Raw genomic sequence first — 21,263 nt, forward strand, 5'->3', positions numbered from 1 at the left:
GTGGCGACCAGAACTGTACGCAGTATTCCAAATGTGGCCGAACCAAAGTCCTATACAACTGTAACATGACCTGCCAACTCTTGTACTCAATGCCCCGTCCGATGAAGGACATGTGAGAGATGACAGTGTGACACAGTATTTCAGCACAGAAACAGGCCATTCGGCCCAACAGATCCATGTCTATACCCCACACAAGCACCTCTTCATCTCACCCCATCACCATATCCTTCTATTGCTTTTTCTCTCCAGCTTCCCCCTTAAATACATCCACACTATTAACTTCACCCAATCCCTGTGGGAGCGAGTTGCACATTCTCACCACTCTGTGGGGAAAGATGTTTCTCCTGAATTCCCTGACTGCATTTATTACTATCTTATATTGACGGTCCCGAGTTCTGATCTCACCCACAAGTGGAAACGTCTTCTCCACACAGGGCCCATCGAAACTGCCATGATTTTAAAGACCTCTATTAGGCCACGGTTCAAGCGTTCTCACTTCTGGAGAAAACCGCCCCAGCCTGTTCAGTCTTTCCTGATAGTTATATGTAACCTCTCAGTTCTGGGATCATCCTTGTTTGCATCTTCACGAGGGTCTCTATATCCTTTTTATAATATGGAGACAAGAACTGTGCACAGTGCTCCAAGTGTGGTCGAACCAAGGGATATGGAGATCTGAACTGTACACGGAGCTCCACGTGTGGTCTAACCAAGCGATATGGAGACTGGAACGCTGCACAGTGCTCCAAGTGTGATCTAACCAAGGGATATGGAGACCGGAACTGTCCACAGTGCTCCAAGTGCTGTTGAACCAAGGGATATAGAGATTGGAACTGTGCACAGTGCTCCAAGTGTGGTCTAACCAAGGGATATGGAGACCAGAACTGTGCACAGTGCTCCAAGTGTGATCAACCAAGGTATATGGAGACCGGAACTGTACACAGTGCTTCAAGTGTGGTCTGACCAAGGTATATGGAGATTGGAACTGTGCACAGTGCTTGAAGAGTGGTCTAACGAATGGATATGGAGACCGGAACTGTGAACAGTGCTCCAAGTATGGTCTAACCGAGGGATATGGAGACCAGAACAGAGCACAGTGCTCCAAGTGTGGTCCAACCAAGACATATGGAGATCACAACTGTGCACAGTGCTCCATGTGTGGTCCAACCAAGGTATATGGAGACTGGAATTGTGCACAGTGCTCCAAGTGTGGTCCAACCAAGGGAAATGGAGAGCAAAACTGTGCACAGTGCTCCACGTGTCGTCTAACCAAGGGATGCGGAGATCAGAACTGTGCACAATGCTCCAAGTGTGGTCTAACCAAGGGATATGGAGACCAGAATTGTCACAACTATGTATCTCACTGCTTGATCTCACTGATATATCACTGGTTATATCACAAGTTATCTCACTGCTTTATCTCACTGATATGGGTTGGTACCTGGGATCTCGATGCAGTGGCCATTTCGGAGACTTGGGTAGAGCAGGGGCAGGAATGCATGTTGCAGGTTCCAGGATTTAGATGTTTCAGTAAGAACAGAGAAGATGGTAAAAGAGGGGGGGGGGGTGTGGCATTGTTAATCAAGGAGAGTATTACTGCGACAGAAAGGACGTTTGAGGACTCGTCTACTGAGGTGGTATGGGCCGAGGTTAGAAACAGGAGAGGTGAGGTTACCCTGTTGGGAGTCTTTTATAGACCTCCAAATAGTTCCAGAGATGTAGCGGAAAGGATAGCGAAGATGATTCTCGACAGGGGCGAGAGTAACAGGGTAGTTGTTCTGGGGGACTTTAACTTTCCAAATATAGACAGGAAATACTATAGTTCGAGTACTTTAGATGGGTCAGTTTTTGTCCAGTGTGTGCAGGAGGGTTTTCTGACACAGTATGTAGACAGGCCAACCAGGGGCGATGCCACATTGGATTTGGTACTGGGAAATGAACCCGGCCAGGTGTTAGATTTAGAGGTAGGTGAGCACTTTGGTGATAGTGATCACAATTCGGTTAGGTTTACCTGAGCGATGGGCAGGGACAGGTATTTACCGCAGGGCAAAAATTATAGCTGGGGGAAAGGAAATTATGATGTGATTAGGCAAGATTTAGGATGCGTAGGATGGGGAAGGAAACTGCAGGGGATGGGAACAATCGAAATGTGGAGCTTATTCAAGGAGCAGCTACTGCGTGTCCTTGAAAAGTATGTACCTATGAGGCAGGGAGGAACTTGTCGAGCGAGGGAGCCGTGGTTTACTAAAGAAGTTGAAGCGCTTGTCAAGAGGAAGAAGAAGGCTTATGTTAGGATGAGACGTGAAGGCTCAGTTAGGGCGCTTGAGAGCTACAAGCTAGCCAGGAAGGATCGAAAGGGAGAGCGAAGAAGAGCAAGGAGAGGGCACGAGAAGTCATTGGCGGATAGGATCAGGGAAAACCCGAAGGCTTTCTTTAGGTATATCAGGAATAAAAGAATGACTCGAGTTAGATTAGGGCCAATCAAGGATAGTAGTGGGAAGTTGTGTGTGGAATCAGAGGAGATAGGGGAAGTGTTAAATGAATATTTTGCGTCAGTATTTACAGTAGAGAAAGAAAATTTTGTTGAGGAGAATACTGAGATTCAGGCGACTAGGCTAGATGGGATTGAGGGTCACAAGGAGGAGGTGTTATCAATTTTGGAAAGTGTGAAAATAGATAAGTCCCCTGGGACAGATGGGATTTACCCTAGGATTCTCTGGGAAGCAAGGGAGGAGATTGCAGAGCCTTTGTCCTTGATCTTTGTGTCATCATTGTCGACAGGAATAGTGCCGGAAGACTGGAGGATAGCAAATGTTGTCCCCTTGTTCAAGAAGGGGAGTAGAGACAGCCCTGGTAACTATAGACCTGTGAGCCTTCCTTCAGTTGTGGGTAAAATGTTGGAAAAGGTTATAAGAGGCAGGATTTATAATCATCTTGAAAAGAATAAGTTCATTCGCGATAGTCAGCACGGTTTTGTGAAAGGTAGGTCGTTCCTCACAAACCTTATTGAGTTTTTCGAGAAGGTGACCAAACAGGTGGATGAGGGTAAAGCAGTTAATGTGGTGTATATGGATTTCAGTAAGGCGTTTGATAAGGTTCCCCACGGTAGGCTATTGCAGAAAATACGGAAGTATGGGGTTGAAGGTGATTTAGAGCTTTGGATCAGAAATTGGCTAGCTGAAAGAAGACAGAGGTTGGTGGTTGATGGCAAATGTTCATCCTGGAGTTTAGTTACTCGTGGTGTACCGCAAGGATCTGTTTTGGGGCCACTGCTGTTTGTCATTTTTATAAATGACCTGGAAGAGGGTGTAGAAGGGTGGGTTAGTAAATTTGCAGATGACACTGAGGTCGGTGGAGTTGTGGATAGTGCCGAAGGATGTTGTAGGATACAAAGGGACATAGATAGGCTGCAGAGCTGGGCTGAGAGATGGCAAATGGAGTTTAATGCGGAAAAGTGTGAGGTGATTTACTTTGGAAGGAGCAACAGGAATGCAGAGTACTGGGCTAATGGGAAGATTCTTGGTAGTATAGATGAACAGAGAGATTTTGGTGTCCAGGTGCATAAATCCCTGAAGGTTGCTACCCAGGTTAATAGGGCTGTTAAGAAGGCATATGGTATGTTAGCTTTTATTAGTAGGGGGATCGAGTTTCGGAGCCACGACGTCATGCTGCAGCTGAACAAAACTCTGGTGAGACCGCACCTGGAGTATTGCGTGCAGTTCTGGTCACCGCATTATAGGAAGGATGTGGAAGCTATGGAAAGGGTGCAGAGGAGATTTACTAGGATGTTGCCTGGTATGGAGGGAAGGTCTTACGAGGAAAGGCTGAGGGACTTGAGGTTGTTTTCGTTGGAGAGAAGGAGGAGGAGAGGTGACTTAATAGAGACATATAAGATAATCAGAGGGTTAGATAGGGTGGATAGTGAGCGTCTTATTCATCGGATGGTGATGGCAAACACGAGGGGACATAGCTTTAAGTTGAGGGGTGATAGATATAGGACAGATGTGAGAGGTAGTTTCTTTACTCAGAGAGCAGTAAGGGCGTGGAACGCCCTGCCTGCAGCAGTAGTAGATTCGCCAACTTTAAGGGCATTTAAGTGGTCATTGGATAGACATATGGATGAAAATGGAATAGTGTAGGTCAGATGGTTTCACAGGTCGGCGCAACATCGAGGGCCGAAGGGCCTGTACTGCGCTGTAATGTTCTAATTCTAAAAATTCTAATGTATCACTGGTTGTATCGCAAGTTATCTCACTGCTTTGTCTCACTGATATATCACTGGTTATATCACAAGTTATCTCACTGCCTTATCTTGCTGATATATCACTGGTTATATCACAAGTTATCTCACTGCTTTATCTCACTGACATACCACCGGTTATATCATAAGGTAGCTCACTGCTTGAATCCCAGTTATACCGTTGGTTGATCCTACCTGATGACTGTGCGATTTTAGCCATTATTATCAGACACGCGATGATGGATTTGATGTTCCATGATCCATTATTTCCTTAAATAGAGAAAGAAAAACTGTATTATGGCAGGCACACGGGTTGGATCAATGATCAAAGGTGAGAGAGAGAGAAACAGAGAAATGGAGAATCTCTGAATCACAGAATTGTTACACACCGAAGGAGGTCATTCAACCCATCCTGTCTGTACTGGCTCTCCGAACGAGCTGTTTACCTCCTGCCACTCCTCCTCCTTCTCCCTGCAGCCCTTCCCATTCTTCAGTTTCAGACAACAATCCAATTCCTTACTGAATTCCTCAATCAAACCTGCTTCCACACTCTCAGGCAGTACATTCCAGACCTCAAACAATCGCTGCATAAAAACATTTTTCCTCGTGTTGCCATTGCTTCTTTTACCAAACAGTTTAAATCTGTGCCCTCTTGTTCTCGATCCTTCCACAGATTCTCTCTATCTACTCTGTCCTGACCCCTCATGATTTTGAATACCTCTATCAAGTCACCTATCAGCCTTCTCTTCTCCAAGAAAAACAGCCCTAACTTCTCCAATTTATCTTCAGAAACGAAATTCCTCATCCCTGGAAATATTCTCGTGAATCTTTTCTGTACTCTCTCCAATGCCCTCACGTCCTTCCTCAAGTGCAGCGCCCAGAACTGGACACAATTCTCCAGCTGAGACCGAACTAGTGTCGAACACAAGTTCAACATAACTTCCTTGCTCTTGTACTCTATGCCCCTATTAATAAAGCCCAGAATACTGTATGCTTTATTAACCACTCTCTCAACCTGTCTTGCCACCTTTAATGACTTATGCACATATACATCCAGGTCCTTCTGCTCCTGCACCCCCTTTAGAATTGTACACTTTATTTTGTATTGTCTCTCCATGTTCTTCCAACCGAAATGAATCACCTCACATTTCTCTGTATTGAACTTCATCTGCCACCTGTCTGCCCATTTCACCAACTTGTCTATGTCCTTTTGAAGTTCTACACTATCCTCCTCACAGTTCACAATGCTTCCAAGTTTCATATCACTGCAAGTTTTGAAATTGTGCCCTGTACACCAAGGTCTAGGTCATTAATATATATCAGAAAAAGCAAGGGTCCCAACACTGATCCCGGGGGAACTCCACTGCAAACCTTCCTCCAGCCCGAACAACATCCATTAACCACTACTCTTTGTTTTCTGTCACTCAACGAAATTCATATCCATGTCCTTTTTATTCCATGAGATACAAGTTTACTCACAAGTCTGTTGTGTGACACTGTATCAAACGCCTTTTGAAAGTTCATGTGCACCACATCAACAGCATCGTCCTCATCAACCCTCTTTGTTACCTCCTCAAAAAACTCCAGCAAGTTAGTTAGCATGACTTTCACTGAAGAAATCCATTGCTGGCTTTGCTTAATGAACCCACATTCACCCAAGTGACTATTAATTTTGTCCCTAACTGTTGTTTCCAGAAGCTTCCCCACCACTGAAGTTAAACTGACTGGCCTGCAGTTGCTGGGCTTATCTTTACACCATTTTTTGAACAAGAGTGTAAGGTTTGCAATTCTCCAGTCCTCTGGCTCCACCCCCGAGTCTAAGGAAGACTGAAAGATTATGGTCAGTACCTCCGCAATTTCCACTCTCACTTCCCTCAGTATCCTTGATGCATCTCACCTGGTGCTTAATCAAATTTAAGTACACAGTCTATCCAATACCTCCTCCTAATCAATTTTAAATTATTCTAGTGTCTGACTTACTTCCTCTTTCACCGTGGCCTGGGTTGCATCTTCTTACTTGATAAAAACAGATACCTGCCTCCATGCATAAATCCCCTTTGTGGTCCCTAATCGATTCCACCCTCCCTTTTACTATTAATATGCCTATGAAGACTTCTGCATTCCCTTTTATGTTAGCTGCCAGTCTCTTCTCATACTCTCTCTTTGCTTCTCTCATATGTTTTTTCACTTCCCCTCTGAAGCTTCTATGTTCAGCCTGGTTCTCTTTTGTCTTATCGACCCGGCATCTGCAATAAGCACACTTTTTCTTCATCTTAATCTCTATTGTTATGACCTGGTGAGAAAGTTGTCCAGGGGTATTTTACTGTCTTCACCTGGTCTGACTGCAACAGGGTTTCATTTCAAACACACTGTGTTTTGAGCGCCCCCTTGGTGGATCCTTGTTCACCACTTTCCAATGAAAAGGTCAAGAAATGAGCATAAACAGGCTTTCTTTGGTGTAAAGAAGAAAAGTGAAATGCATTAAACCTTAAACTTAAACTCTAATATGGGAATTGTTTATAGATACATGCCCCACCACACGCTAGCATGCATACGATACACACATGAAAATAGGGGCAGAAAAGATAAGAAAAATTATGTAAAAAATGTTTGAGGCAATCTCTGAAGAGGGGTTTTTACTGTGCTTCAAGCTCGCTGTGGTCCTTGATTGGATGTCGTCTTGCTTTTCATTGGGGCCCAGTATTCTTCTTAAACCTTGTTCACTGCAGGAGACTTTTCTCTCTTGGGGTTCCTGTGACTTCAATGGGTCTTCAGTTCCGTGAGAAAGAAATGTGAGCAGGCAGGAGAGAGATCTTTTCAGTCCAGGCGTTAGTCATGTGACTGAACTGGTCTGACCTCTTCTTCTCTGTAATGGGGAAGCAAGGACTGGGGTCTCTTGTTGCAACACTGTCTGCCAGCATGCAAATGTCTTTCCAGTCAGGGGCTTGGCAATTCCTTGTGAAAGGTCAACTTTTCTTCCCAGCCATAATTTTAAGTTTTAATGTTCATGTGTCAAAATAATGTTTGCCTCAGTCTTGGTAGGTGGGGGTCTGCAGGACACCATCTCTTTTGTCATCCAAGGAGCTCTGGAGTTCTTTGCCCAACCTTTCCCCTTCATGTGTCTATACCTTGACTGCAGCCGAACTATCTCTTCTTTGAAGGCAACCCATTGTTCAGCTACTGTTTTGCCTGCCAACCTTTGATTCCAATTTATTTGTCCCAGCTCCATTCTTACCCCATTGAAGTTGGCTTTCCCCCAGTTAATTATTATTACTCTCGGCCAAACCATCTTCAGCTGCTTCATCACTGACCTTCCTTCAATCACAACGTCAGAAATGGGGATTGTCACTGATGATTGCACAATGTTCAGCACCATTCGTGACTCCTCAGATACTGAAGCAGTCTGTGCAGAAATGCAGCAAGACTTGGACAATATCCAGGCTTGGGCTGATAAGTGGCAAGTAACATTCGCGCCACACAAGTGCCAGGCAATGACCATCTCCAACAAGAGAGACAAGAGAGACCATCTCCCCATGACATTCAATGGTATTACCATCGCTGAAACCCCCACTGTCAACATCCTAGGGGCTACCATTGAGCAGAAACTGAACATGAAGTAGCCATATAAATGCAGTGGCTACAAGAGCAGGTCAGAGGCTAGGAATCCTGAGGCGAGTAACTCACCTCCTGACTCCCCAAACCTGTCCACCATCTACAAGGTACAAGTCAGGAGTGTTATGGAATACTCCCCACTTGCCTGGATTGGTGCAGCTCCAACAAAACTCAAGAAGATCAAGACCATCCAAGACAAAGCAGCCCTCTTGATTGGCACCCCATCTACAAACATTCACTCCCTCCACCACTGACACACAGTGGCAGCAGTGTGTACCATCTACAAGATGCACTGCAGCAATGCACCAAGGCTCCTTAGACATCACCTTCCAAACCCGTGATCTCTACCAACTAGAAGGACAAGGGTAGCAGACACATGGGAACACCACCACCTGCAAGTTCCCCTCCAAGTCACACACCATCCTGACTTGGAACTATATCGCCGTTCCTTCAATGTTTCCTGGTCAAAATCCTGGAACTCCCTTCCTAACAGCACTGTGGGTGTACCTACCCCACATGGACTGCAGCGGTTCAAGAAGGCAGTCCACCACCACCTTCTGAAGGGCAATTAGGGATGGGCAATAAATGCTGGTCTGGCCAGGGAGGCTCACATCCCATGAATGAATTTGAAAAAAAATTCACTTAGCCTATCGAAATCTCTCTGAAGCCTCATTTCATCCGCCTCACAACTCACATTCCCAACTAGTTTTGTGTCATCAGCAAACTTGGAAATATTACATTAGTTCCCCACCTCCAATTCATTGATTTGGATTGTGAATAGCTGGGGCCCAAGCACTGATCCTTGTAGTACCTCACTAGTCACAGCCTGCCAACCTGAGAATGACCCGTTTATTCCTACTCTCTGTTTCCTGTCCATTAACCAATTCTCAATTCATACCAGTATATCACCCCCAATCCCATGCACTCTAATTTTATTTACTAACTTCCTGTGTGGGACCTTATCAAAAGTCTTCTGAAAATCCAAATATACCTTCTTCTTTCGCCTCCTTGTCTCGAGAGACAATGGGTAAGCGCCTGAAGATGGTCAGTGGTTTGTGAAGCAGCACCTGGAGTGGTTATAAAGGCTAATTCCAGATTGACAGACTCTTCCACATCTACTGGCTCCCCCTGATCTATTCTGCTAGTTTTAGCTTCAAAAAACTCCAACAGGTTTGTCAAACATGATTTCCCTTTTACAAAAAAAACGAGAGATACTAGAGAACCAAGTCTCAAGCGAGAATGAGGAACTGAAAGAAATTACAATCAGTAAAAATGTTGTACTGGAGAAATTAATCGGATTGAAAGTTGATTAAATCCCCTGGACCTGATGATCTACATTCCCAGAGTGTTGAAAGAGGTGGCTGCAGAGATAGTGGATGCATTGGTGGTCATCTTCCAAAATTCTTTAGATACTGGAACAGTTCCTAAAGATTGGAAGTAGCAAATGTAACCCCACTCTTTAAGAAAGTAGGGAGAGAGAAAGTGGGGTACTACAGACCTGTTACTCTGATATTAGTTACAGAGAAAATGTTAGAATCTGTAATAAAGCATGTGATAACTGCATACTTAGAACATAATGGTAGGATTGGGCAGAGTCAACATGGATTTCCACCAACCCCAATAACCTTTCACCCCATTACTTATCAAGAATATCTACCTCTGCCTTCAAAATATTCAAAGACTCTGCTTCCACTGCCTTTTGAGTAAGAGAATTCCAAAGATTCCCAACACTCTGAAAGAAAAAAAATTCTCCTCATCCCTATCTTAAATGGACCACCCCTTATTTTTAAACAGTGACACCTCGTTCGAGATTCTCCCACAAGGGGAAACATCCTTTCCACATCCACCCTGTCAAGACCCCTCAGAATCTTATATGTTTCAATCAAGTCGCCTCTAACTCTTCTAAACTCCAGCAGATACAAGCCTAGTCTGTCCAATCTTTCCTCATAAGACAGACCGCCCATTCCAGATATTAGTCTAGTAAACCTTCTCTGAACTGCTTCCAATGCATTTACATCCCTCCTTAAATAAGGAGACCAGTACTGTACACAGTACTCCAGATGTGGTCTCACTAATGCCCTGTATAGCTAAAGCATAACCTCCCTACTTTTGCATTCAATTCCCCTCACGATAAACGATAATATTCTATTAGCTTTCCTAATTACGTGCTGCACCAGCAGACTAAACATTTGTGATTCATGCACTAGGACACCCAGATCCCTCTGCATCTCAGAGCTCTGCAATCTTTCACCATTTACATATTATGCTTCTTTTTTATTCTTCCTGCCAAAATGGACAACTTTGCAATTTCCCACATTCTACTCCATCTGCCAGAAGTGAATATGGGCCCATTGCTGTCTTTGCTAATCTTTTCCCTTTTTGCATACCTATGGAACTTTTTCGGTCTGTTCCTCTGCTCCTCGCTAGTTTACTTTCATATTATATTTTCTCTTTCTTTATCAGTTTCTTGGTCCTACTCTGCTGAATTCCAAAACACTCACAATCCTCAGGCTCACTACGTTTTTTGGCAACTTTAGAAGCTTCTTCCTTTGATTTAACACTACCTTTAATTTCTCTTGTTAGTCATCGTTGAATCATTTCTCCTGCTGGGTTTTTGTGCCTCAAAGGACTGTACATTTGTTGAAAGCCATGTATTAATTCTTTAAATGCTAACCACTTCCTGTCTACAGTAATACCTTTTTAATGTAGTTTCCCAATTTACTTTAAGACCCTAGTTTTGGATTGAACTACATCACTTTCAAACATAATGTAGAATTCTATAATATTATGGTCACTCTTTCCGAAAGGCTCCTTGACAACAAGATTAATAATCAACCCTTTTCTCTCTGCACAATACTATATCTAACATAGCTCGTTCTCCAATTGGTTCCTCAATATACTATTTTACTGTTCTAGAAAACCATCACATATACATAGGAAAGCTATAGGAAGATAGAAGAGAGGGAGAGACCAGGAGAGAGAGAGTGAGACAGAGGGAGAGAAGGATAGAGGGAGAGAGTAGAGATGAAGAGTGAGACAGAGAGAGGGAGAGAGGGAGCGAGTGGGAGATGAGAGAGAGAGGGGGCGAGAGAGTGAGAGGGAGGGAGAGAAGAAGAGTGGGAGTGAGGGGGGTAGGTTGAGGGAGAGGGTGGTGAGGCAGAGAGGGAGCAAGTGAATATGATTTCTTTTTACCTCCAATGTATCCACCAGCAGTTTTATCCGGGCTGCGAATTATCCCATTCTCCTGCTGTTAAACAGAGATAGAATTGAAAGTTTCTGACCGTGAATTGAGAACACGATGATAATTCCTCCTTGCCAGTCCAGGAGCAGCTTCACCTGCCAGCTCCGTACTGCGAGTGTCCACTGGATATTGCACTGTGGAAGGCTGCACCACGACTGAGCCCTGATTGCAACCGCACTCCCAAATGTCACCAACAGGGATCTCTGCACCGTCATCCAGCACAGGAGCTACAACTAAATCCAACCCGAGGTGTACTGAGGACCAATGTATCCTGCCTACCCCTCCCCACACACACTCCCACCCCCACCAGGGGCTGGGACCTGGGATCCTACTGGGCCTGTGCATGGATCTCAGTACCACAATGGGGGTTGGGAACCTGGGATCTTGTGTCTGTGTGTGGAGCTCAGTCCCACACTGGGGGGCGGGAAGGGGGAGATGTGTGATCTTGCTGTGCCTGTGTTTGGAGCTCAGCACCATATTGGAGTGGTCTGTAACCTGGGAACTTTCTGTGCCTGTGTTGTGGTCTGAGGACCACACTAGGCCTTGGGACATGGGATCTTGCTGTGCCTGTATTTGGGTCTCGGGATCACACTGGGAGGGAGGGACCTGGGATCTTGCTGTGCTTGTGTGTGGGTCATGGGACCACACTGGGAGGGAGGGACCTGGGATTTTCCTGTGCCTGTGTTTGGGTCTGAGGAGCACAGTGGGCCTTGGGTCATGGGATCTTGCTGTGCCTGTGCTTAGGTCTCAGTCCAGCACTGGGCCCTGAGTCATGGGATCTTGCTGTGCCTGTGTTTGGGTCTCAGGACCACACTGTGGCCTGGAACATGGGATCTTGCTGTGCCTGCATTTGGGTCTCGGGACCATACTGCGAATGAGGGACCAGGGATCTTGCTGTGATTCCGTGCTTGGGTCTCAGTAGCACACCGGGGCCTGGGACATGGGATCTTGCTGTGCCTGTGTTTGGATCTCAGGACCATACTGGGCCCAGGGATGTTGCTGTGCCTGTGTGTGGGTCGCAGGACCACACTGGGGCCTGGAACATGGGATCTTGCTGTGCCTGTGTTTGGCTCTCGGAACCACAGTGGGAGAGAGGGACCTGGGATCTTGCAGTGCCTGTGTTTTGGTCTCAGTATCACCCTGGGAGCTGGGATCTTGCTGTGCCTGTGTTTGGCCCTCGGGACCACAGTGGGCCCTGGGAGCTGGGATCTTGTTGTGCCTGTGTTTGGATCTCAGGACCACAGTGGACCCTGGGAGCTGGGATCTTGCTGTGCCTGTGTTTCGCTCTCGGGACCACATTGGGCCCTTGGAGCTGGGATCTTGCTGTGCCCGTGTTTGGCTCTATGGACCACTTTGGCCCTGGGAGCTGGGATCTTACTGTGCCTGTGTTTGGCTCTCGGGACCACAGTGGGCCTTGGGACATGGGATCTTTCAGTGCCTGTGTTTGGCTCTCTGGACCACAGTGGGCCCTGGGACATGGGCTCTTGCTGTGCCTGTGTTTGGGCCACACTGGGCCCTTGGAGCTGGGATCTTGCTGTGCCTGTGTTTGGCTCTTAGGACCACAGTGGACCCTGGGAGCTGGGATCTTGCTGTGCCTGTGTTTGGCTCTCGGGATCACTCAGGGACCTGGGACATGGGATCTTGCTGTGCCTGTGTTTGGCTCTCGAGACCACAGTGGGCCCTGGGAGCTGGGATCATGCTGTGCCTGTGTTTGGCTCTGTGGAACACATTGGCCCTGTGAGCTGGGATCTTACTGTGTCTGTGTTTGGCTCTCGGGACCACAGTGGGCCTTGGGTCATGGGATTTTGCTGTGCCTGTGTTTGGCTCTCTGGACCACAGTGGGCCCTGGGAAATGGGATCTTGCTGTTCCTGTGTTTGGACCACACTGGGTCCTTGGTGCTGGGATCTTGCTGTGCCTGTGTCTGGCTCTTAGGACCACAGTGGACCCTGGAAGCTGGGATATTGCATGCCCGTGTTTGGCTCTCTGGACCACAGTGGGCCCTGGGAGCTGGGATCTGGCTGTGCCTGTGTTTGGCTCTCGGGACCACAATGGGCCCTGGGACATGGGATCTTGCTGTGCCTGTGTTTGGGTCTGGGAGACACAGTGGGCCCTCGGACATGGGATCTTGCTGTGCCTGTGTTTGGGTCTGGGAGACACAGTGGGCCCTGGAACATGGGATCATGCAGTGCCTGTGTTGCGCTCTCAGGGCAACAGTGGGCCCTGGGACATGGGATCTTGCTGTGCCTGTGTTTGGCTTTCGGGACCACACTGGGCCCTGGGACAGTATAATCCAGGTTCTGAGAGGTGGAACAGGCTTGGTGGGGCCTACCTGCAATGAGATGTTGGTCTCCACCCAAAATCATTCTCCTGGCCAAGAAACTCACCTCAGCCGCATTCTCGGTCGAAATCTTCACTGACAATTGGAGAGCTTTTCCAAACACTCGGAAATCATCCAGCATCATCTGTCAAAATCAATTAAGAGTTCATAAGTTTGGCGGGGGGCAGGAGTCCCACTGTTTGGGGATGGGGGGAGTCCCACAATAACTTGCATTTATATATTTACTTTATTGTATTTACATAGCCTCGTTAACATCCCAAGCTGCTTTGCATCAAACAAGATTCAACACTGAGACACTTAAGGAGATCTTAATGATAGGCGAGCAAAGGCTTGGTGAAAGAGGGAGGTTTTATGGAGGAGCGAGAGCGAGAGAGAGTGGCGGAGAGGTTTAGGGAGGGAATTCCAGAGCTCAGGGCCCAGGCAGCTGAAGGCAGGGCCGCCAATGGTGGAGCGATGGGAATCGGGGGATGTTCAAGAGGCCGGAATTGGAGTAGTGCGGAGATCTCGGTAGGTTGTCGGGGCTGGAGGAGGTTAAAGAGGTAGCGAGGGCTGAATTAGGTGGAGGAAGTTAGAGATAGGGAGGGTTGTAGGGGCTGGAGGAGCTTACAGAGATAGGGTGGGTTGTAGGGTTGGAGGAGGTTACAGAGATAGTGAGGTTTGTAGGGGTGGAGGAGGTCACAGAGACAGGGAAGGCTGTAGGGGTGGAGGCGGTTACAGAGATAGTGAGGGTTGTAGGGGCAGAAAGCGGTTACAGAGATAGGGAAGGTTGTAGGGTTGGAGGAGGTTACAGAGATAGGGAGGGTTTTCGGGGTGGAGGAGGTTACAGAGATAGGGAAGGTTGTCGGGGCTGGAGGAGGTCACAGAAATAGGGAAGGTTGAAGGGGTGGAGGAGGTTACAGAGATAGGGAAGGTTGTAGCGGTGGAGGAGTTTTCAGAGATAGCGTGGGTTGAAGAGGCTGGAGGCAGTTACAGTGACAGGGAAGGCTGGAGGGCTGGAGGAGGTTACAGACATAGGGAGGGTTGCCGGGGTGGTGGACGTTACAGAGATAGGGAAGGTTGTAGGGGTGGAGGAGGTTACAGAGATCAGGAAGGTTGTAGGCGTGGAGCTGGTTGCAGAGATAGGGAACGTTGTAGGGGTGGTAGAGGTTACAGAGATAGGGAAGGTTGTAGGACTGGACGAGGTTACAGAGATAGGGAGGGTTGTAGGGGTGGAGGAGGTTACAGAGATGGGGAAGGCTGCAGCGGTGGAGGAGTTTTCAGAGATAGCGTGGGTTGAAGAGGCTGGAGGCGGTTACAGTGATAGGGAAGGCTGGAGGGCTGGAGGAGGTTACAGACATTGGGAGGGTTGCCGGGGTGGTGGACGTTACAGAGATAGGGAAGGTTGTAGGGGTGGAGGAGGTTACAGAGATAGGGAAGGTTGTCGGCGTGGAGCTGGTTGCAGAGATAGGGAACGTTGTAGGGGTGGAGGAGGTTACAGAGATAGGGAAGGTTGTAGGACTGGAGGAGGTTACAGAGATTGTGAGGGTTGTAGGGGTGGAGGAGGTTGCAGAGATCGGGAGGGCTGTAGGGGCAGGAGGAGGTAACAGAGATAGGGAAGTTTGGAGGGTTGGAGGAGGTTACAGAGATAGTGAGGTTTGTAGGGGTGGAGGAGGTCACAGAGACAGGGAAGGCTGTAGGGGTGGAGGCGGTTACAGAGATAGTGAGGGTTGTAGGGGTGGAGGAGGTGAGAGTGATAGCGAGGTTTGTCGGGGTGGAGGAGGTTACAGAGATAGGGAGGGTTGTAGGTGTGGAGGAGTTTACAGAGATAAGGAAGGTTGCAGGGGTGGAGGAGGTTACAGAGATGGGGAAGGCTGTAGGGGTGGAGGAGTTTAGAGAGATAGGTAGGGTTGTAGGGGCTGGAGGAGGTTACAGAAATAGGGAAGGTTGTGGGGTTGGAGGAGGTTACAGATTTGGGGAAGTCTGTGGTGGTGGAGGAGGTTAGAGAGATAGGGAGTGTTGTAGGGACTGGAGTAGGTTACAGTGATAGCGAGGGTTGTCGGGCTGGAGGCGTTTACTGAGATAGGGAAGGTTGTAGGGGTGTTGGAGGTTACAGAGATAGGGAAGTCTGTAGGGGCTGGTGGAGGTTACAGAGAAATGGAGGGTTGTAGGGGCTGGAGGAGATTACAGAGATAGGGAAGGTTGTCGGGGTGGAGGAGGTTACAGAGATGGGGAAGGCTGCAGGCGTGGAGGAGGTTACAGAGATAGGGAGTGCTGTAGGGACTGGTGGAGGTTACAGAGATAGGGAGGGTTGTAGGGGCTGGAGGAGGTTACAGAGATCCAGAAGGTTGCGGGGTTGGAGGAGGTTACATATTTGGGGTAGTCTGTGGTGGTGGAGGAGGTTAGAGAGATAGGGAGTGTTGTAGGGACTGGAGTAGCTTACAGTGATAGCGAGAGTTGTCGGGCTGGAGGCGTTTACTGAGATAGGGAAGGTTGTAGGGGTGGAGGAGGTTACAGAGATAGGGAGTGCTGTAGGTACTGGAGGAGGTTACAGAGAGAGCCAGGGTAGTCTGGGTGGAGGAGGTGACATAGATAGGGAAGGTTGTAGGACTGGAGGAGGTTACAGATATAGGGAGGGTTGTAGGGGTGGCGGAGATTACAGAGATGGGGAAGGCTGTAGCGGTGGAGGAGTTTACAGAGATTGTGAGGGTTGTTGGGGTGGAGGAGGTTGCAGAGATCGGGAGGGCTGTAGGGGCTGGAGGAGGTAACAGAGACAGGGAAGTTTGTAGGGTTGGAGGAAGTTACAGAGATAGTGAGGTTTGTAGGGGTGGAGGAGGTCACAGAGACAGGGAAGGCTGTAGGGGTGGAGGCGGTTACAGAGATAGTGAGGGTTGTAGGGGTGGAGGAGGTGAGAGTGATAGCGAGGTTTGTCGGGGTGGAGGAGGTTACAGAGATAGGGAGGGTTGTAGGGGTGGAGGAGTTTACAGAGATAAGGAAGATTGTAGGGGTGGAGGAGGTTACAGAGATGGGGAAGGCTGTAGGGGTGGAGGAGTTTACAGAGATAGGTAGGGTTGTAGAGGCTGGAGGAGGTGACAGAGATAGGGAAGGTTGTAGGGGTGGAGTAGATTGCAGAGATGGGGAAGGCTGTAGGGGTGTTGGAGGTTACAGAGATAGGGAAGTCTGTAGGGGCTGGTGGAGGTTACAGAGAAATGGAGGGTTGTAGGGGCTGGAGGGGATTACAGAGATAGGGAAAGTTGTAGGGGTGGAGGAGGTTACAGAGATGGGGAAGGCTGTAGGGGTGGAGTAGATTGCAGAGATGGGGATGGCTGTAGGGGTGTTGGAGGTTACAGAGATAGGGAAGTCTGTAGGGGCTGGTGGAGGTTCCAGAGAAATGGAGGATTGCAGGTGCTGGAGGAGATTACAGAGATCGGGAAGGTTGTAGGGGTGGAGGACGTTACAGAGATGGGGAAGACTGTAGGGGTGGAGGAGTTTACACAGATAGGGAGTGCTGTAGGGACCGGAAGAGGTTACAGAGATAGGGAGGGTTGTAGGGGCTGGAGGAGGTTACAGAGATAGGGAAGGTTGTACGGCTGGAGGAGGTTACAGATTTGGGGTAGTCTGTGGTGGTGGAGGAGGTTAGAGAGATAGGGAGTGTTGTAGGGACTGGAGTAGGTTACAGTGATAGCGAGGGTTGTCGGGCTGGAGGCGTTTACTGAGATAGGGAAGGTTGTAGGGGTGGAGGAGGTTACAGAGATAGGGAGTGCTGTAGGGACTGGAGGAGGTTACAGAGATAGGGAGGGTCGTAGGGGCTGGAGGTGGTTTCAGAGATTGGGATGGATGTTGGGGCTGGAGGCGTTTACAGAGATAGGGAAGGTTGTAGGGGTGGAGGAGGTTGCAGAGATTGGGAGTGTTGTAGGGAATGGAGGAGGTTACAGTGAGAGCGAGGGTTCTCGGGGTGGAGGAGGTCACAGAGATAGGGAGGGTTGTAGGGGCTGGAGGAGGTTACAGAGATAGGGAAGGTTGTAGGGGTGGAGGAGGTTACAGAGATAGGGAGGGTTGTAGGAGTGGGGGAGGTTACAGAGATAGGGAGTGTTGTAGGGACTGGAGGAGATTACAGTGATAGCGAGGGATGTCGGGGTGGAGGAGGTTACAGAGATAGGGAATGTTGCAGGGGTGGAGGAGGTTACAGAGATAGGGAGGGTTGTAGGGGTGGAGTAGATTGCAGAGATGGGGAAGGCTGTAGGGGTGTTGGAGGTTACAGAGATAGGGAAGTCTGTAGGGGCTGGTGGAGTTTACAGAGAAATGGAGGGTTGTAGGGGCTGGAGGAGATGACAGAGATAGGGAAGGTTGCAGGGGTGGAGGAGGTTACAGAGATGGGGAAGTCTGTAGGGGTGGAGGAGGTTACAGAGATAGGGAGTGCTGTAGGGACTGGAGGAGGTTACAGAGATAGGGAGGGTTGTAGGGGCTGGAGGAGTTTACAGAGATAGGGAAGGTTGTCGGGCTGGAGGAGGTTACAGATTTGGTGAAGTCTGTGGTGGTGGAGGAGGTTCGAGAGATAGGGAGTGTTGTAGGGACTGGAGTAGGTTACAGTGATAGCGAGGGTTGTCGGGCTGGAGGCGTTTACTGAGATAGTGAAGTTTGTAGGGGTGGAGGAGGTTACAGAGATAGGGAGTGCTGTAGGGACTGGAGGAGGTTACAGAGAGAGCCAGGGTTGTCTGGGTGGAGGAGGTTTCAGAGATAGGGAGGGTTGTAGGGGCTGGAGGTGGTTTCAGAGATAGGGATGGTTGCAGGGGCTGGAGGAGGTTACAGAGATAGGGAAGGTTGTAGGGGTGGAGGAGGTTACAGAGATAGGGAGGGTTGTAGGAGTGGGGGAGGTTACAGTGAGAGCGAGGGTTGTCGGGGTGGAGGAGGTTACAGAGATAGGGAGGGTTGTAGGGGCTGGAGGTGGTTACAGAGATAGGGAGGGTTGTAGGGCTGGAGGTGGTTGCAGAGATAGGGAAGGTTGTAGGGACTGGAGGAGATTACAGTGATAGCGAGGGATGTCGGGGTGGAGGAGGTGACAGAGATAGGGAATGTTGCAGAGGTGGAGGCGGTTACACAGATAGGGAAGGTTGTCAGTGTGGAGGAGGTTGCAGAGTTAGGGACGGTTGTCGGGGTGGAGGAGGTTGCAGAGTTAGGGAAGGTTGTCGGGGTGCAGGAGGTTTCTGAGTTCGGGAAGGTTATCGGGGTGGAGGAGGTTACTGAGATAGGGATGGTTGTCGGGGTGGAGGAGGTTACAGAGTTAGGGAAGTTTGTAGGGGTGGAGGAGGTTGCAGAGATAGGGAAGGTTGTAGGGGTGGAGGAGGTTACAGCGTTAGGGATGGGCCGAGCATGCCATGTGGGGATTTGAAGACTGGGATTCGCATTTTCGAATGGTGGTGTTGCTGGACTGGGAGGGTCTGTGAGCACGGGGAGGAGATGAAGGGCGAAGGGAATCAGTGTCATTGCGGGACACAGGAGAGCAGGGTACTGGCTAAATTCCTGCTCTCCCTCCCACGAGCAGTTCAGACTATGCCAAGCGTGCAGCCTGGGCCTTTCCTGAGCCTGTACCCACCTTGTATTTGGTGTGCAGAAAGATCCCGGGCTGTGATCTGCGATGGAGTTCCAATCTCCAAGCGAATCCTTCTCTCTCTCTGCCCTCAAACTTTGGGGTCACTTCTCACTCTCGTGGGGCACAATCCGTTCAGGCAATCGCCGAAATATCTCTGATAATAATTACCAGAGGCCTGGTTCTTAATCTTGTCGGTATTGAGCGGAAATGATTGCGAAAGAGAATGAGGGAGGGACTTTCCTCCTCTTCACATCATCATTTTCATTCATGCACATGATGTGGGTGTCGCTGCGAGGTCACAGTGGTTTTTATTACCCATCCCCTCATACCACTCTGCGAAAGTGGCATTGAGTGCCTCACTCTATCTGCCATTACTGAGGGCAACACTGCTGTGGGTCAGCAGTCCGTATGTTGTGTGTAAGGGCAGCAGCTCTCTGTCAAAGGAGAGGCTCTCACTTCCAGATCAGCACACACACACACGCAGCTCCATAGAGCACACACAGACACAGAAACAGAGACCCTCAAAACACCCTCACACACTCACACACTCACACACAGACTCCCTCTCACAGACACACACACGCACACAGAGATCCATAGAGCACACAGACACAGACACCCTCACACACAGATACAGACACAGACACCCTCACACAGACACACAGATGCCCTCAAAACACCCTCACACACTCACACACACAGCTCCCATAGAGCACACACACACAGTCACAGACACACAGACGCCCTCAAGACACACTCACACACAGATACACACAGACACAGACACCCTCACACACACAGACACACCCTGTACAACCTGCTCCATCACATCACTCCACACACACACACACACACACACACACACACACACACACACACACACACACACACACACACCACACATACACAGAGACACAGACACCCTCACACACATACACACACACAGAAAAATCACACATGCAGACACACACACACACTCAGGCATACACACAGACTCACACAGAATTACACATACACACACGCAGATGCAACACTCACACAAGCATGGACATACACACACACACACAGCTCTATAGAGCACACATACAGATGCACATCACCCTCACACATCCTCATGACATCCTCAAACACGCACAAAAATCACTCACTCACGGATACACGTGTGTCGGTGTGTGAATGAGTGTGTCTGTGTCTGCGAGTGTGGCTGTGTGTCTGTATGAGTGTCTGTGTTTGTGGGGGAATGTGTGTGTGTGTGCGTGTGTGTGTGTGGCGTGGAGTGTGAGAGTGTGTGTGTGTGAATATGTGTGTTTGTCTGTATGGGAATGAAATGTGTGAATGGGTGTGTGTGAGTGGATGTGTGTTTGTGAGTGTGTGAGTGAGTTTGAGTGTGTGAGGAAATGAGAGTTTGAGTGTGTGGAAATGAATTGTGTATGTGAGTGAGATTGAGTGTGGGCATATGTGTGAATAAGAGTGAGTGAGTCTGTATGTGTGGAAATGTGTTGTGTGTGAGTTTGAGTGTGTGTGTGTAGGTGAATGAGTGTGAGTGTGTGTATATGTATGTGAATGAATGTGTGTGACAGTGTCTGTGTGGGAATGAGGTGTGTGTGTGTGTGTGTGTGTGTGTGTGTGTGTGTGTGTGTGTGTGCGTGTGTGTGCCTGCCTTTGAAGGTATGAGTTGTGAGTGTGTGCCTGTGAGAGTCTGTGTGAGATATACACAGACTCACAGAAAGACACACACATGCAGATAGGAAAGAATATGCACACATAGAAAGAGAGGACACAGACAGGCAGAGAAAGACAGAGACAGATAGACACACAGACACAGACAGGAAGAGAGACACACACATACAAAGCACAGAGACACAGACAGGCAGAGAGACAGACAGAGACAAAGGCAAGCAAAGACAGACACACACACATACACACAGACAGAGACAAGCAGAGAGAGATGTACATACACACAGACAGAGACAAGCAGAGAGAGAGACACACACACATACACAGACAGAGACAAGCAGAGAGAGACGCACATACACACACACAAAGACTCAGATAGGCAGAGAGAGACACACACACACATATACAGACAGAGATTCAGATAGGCAGAGAGAGACACACACAAACACACAGAGACTCAGAAAGGCAGAGAGAGAGACACACACACACACATACACACAGAGATTCAGACAGGCAGGGAGAGAGAGACAAATACAAATACAAATATGCAAAGACAAATACTCTGATAGGCAGAGACAGGGACACACAAAT

The 21,263-nt window shown here is 48.6% G+C and overlaps 1 protein-coding gene across 1 annotated transcript in view; it reads right to left on the reverse strand.

Annotated features, from left to right (window-relative positions):
- Positions 1-19,225, reverse strand: part of LOC137345320 (ICOS ligand-like) — a 36,672-nt gene extending 17,447 nt beyond the window's left edge. The window contains exons 1-4 of the mRNA XM_068008818.1: positions 18,999-19,225; positions 13,476-13,553; positions 11,042-11,096; positions 4,433-4,507 (exon numbers count right to left, since the gene is read on the reverse strand). Coding sequence (XP_067864919.1) covers positions 4,433-4,507; positions 11,042-11,096; positions 13,476-13,553 — 208 coding nt within the window. The 5' untranslated portion in view covers positions 18,999-19,225. The remainder of the gene's footprint in view (positions 1-4,432; positions 4,508-11,041; positions 11,097-13,475; positions 13,554-18,998) is intronic.
- Between the last annotated feature and the right edge of the window lie 2,038 nt (positions 19,226-21,263).

This window comes from Heterodontus francisci, chromosome 28, assembly GCF_036365525.1.
Source record: "Heterodontus francisci isolate sHetFra1 chromosome 28, sHetFra1.hap1, whole genome shotgun sequence".
Lineage (NCBI taxonomy): Eukaryota > Metazoa > Chordata > Chondrichthyes > Heterodontiformes > Heterodontidae > Heterodontus > Heterodontus francisci.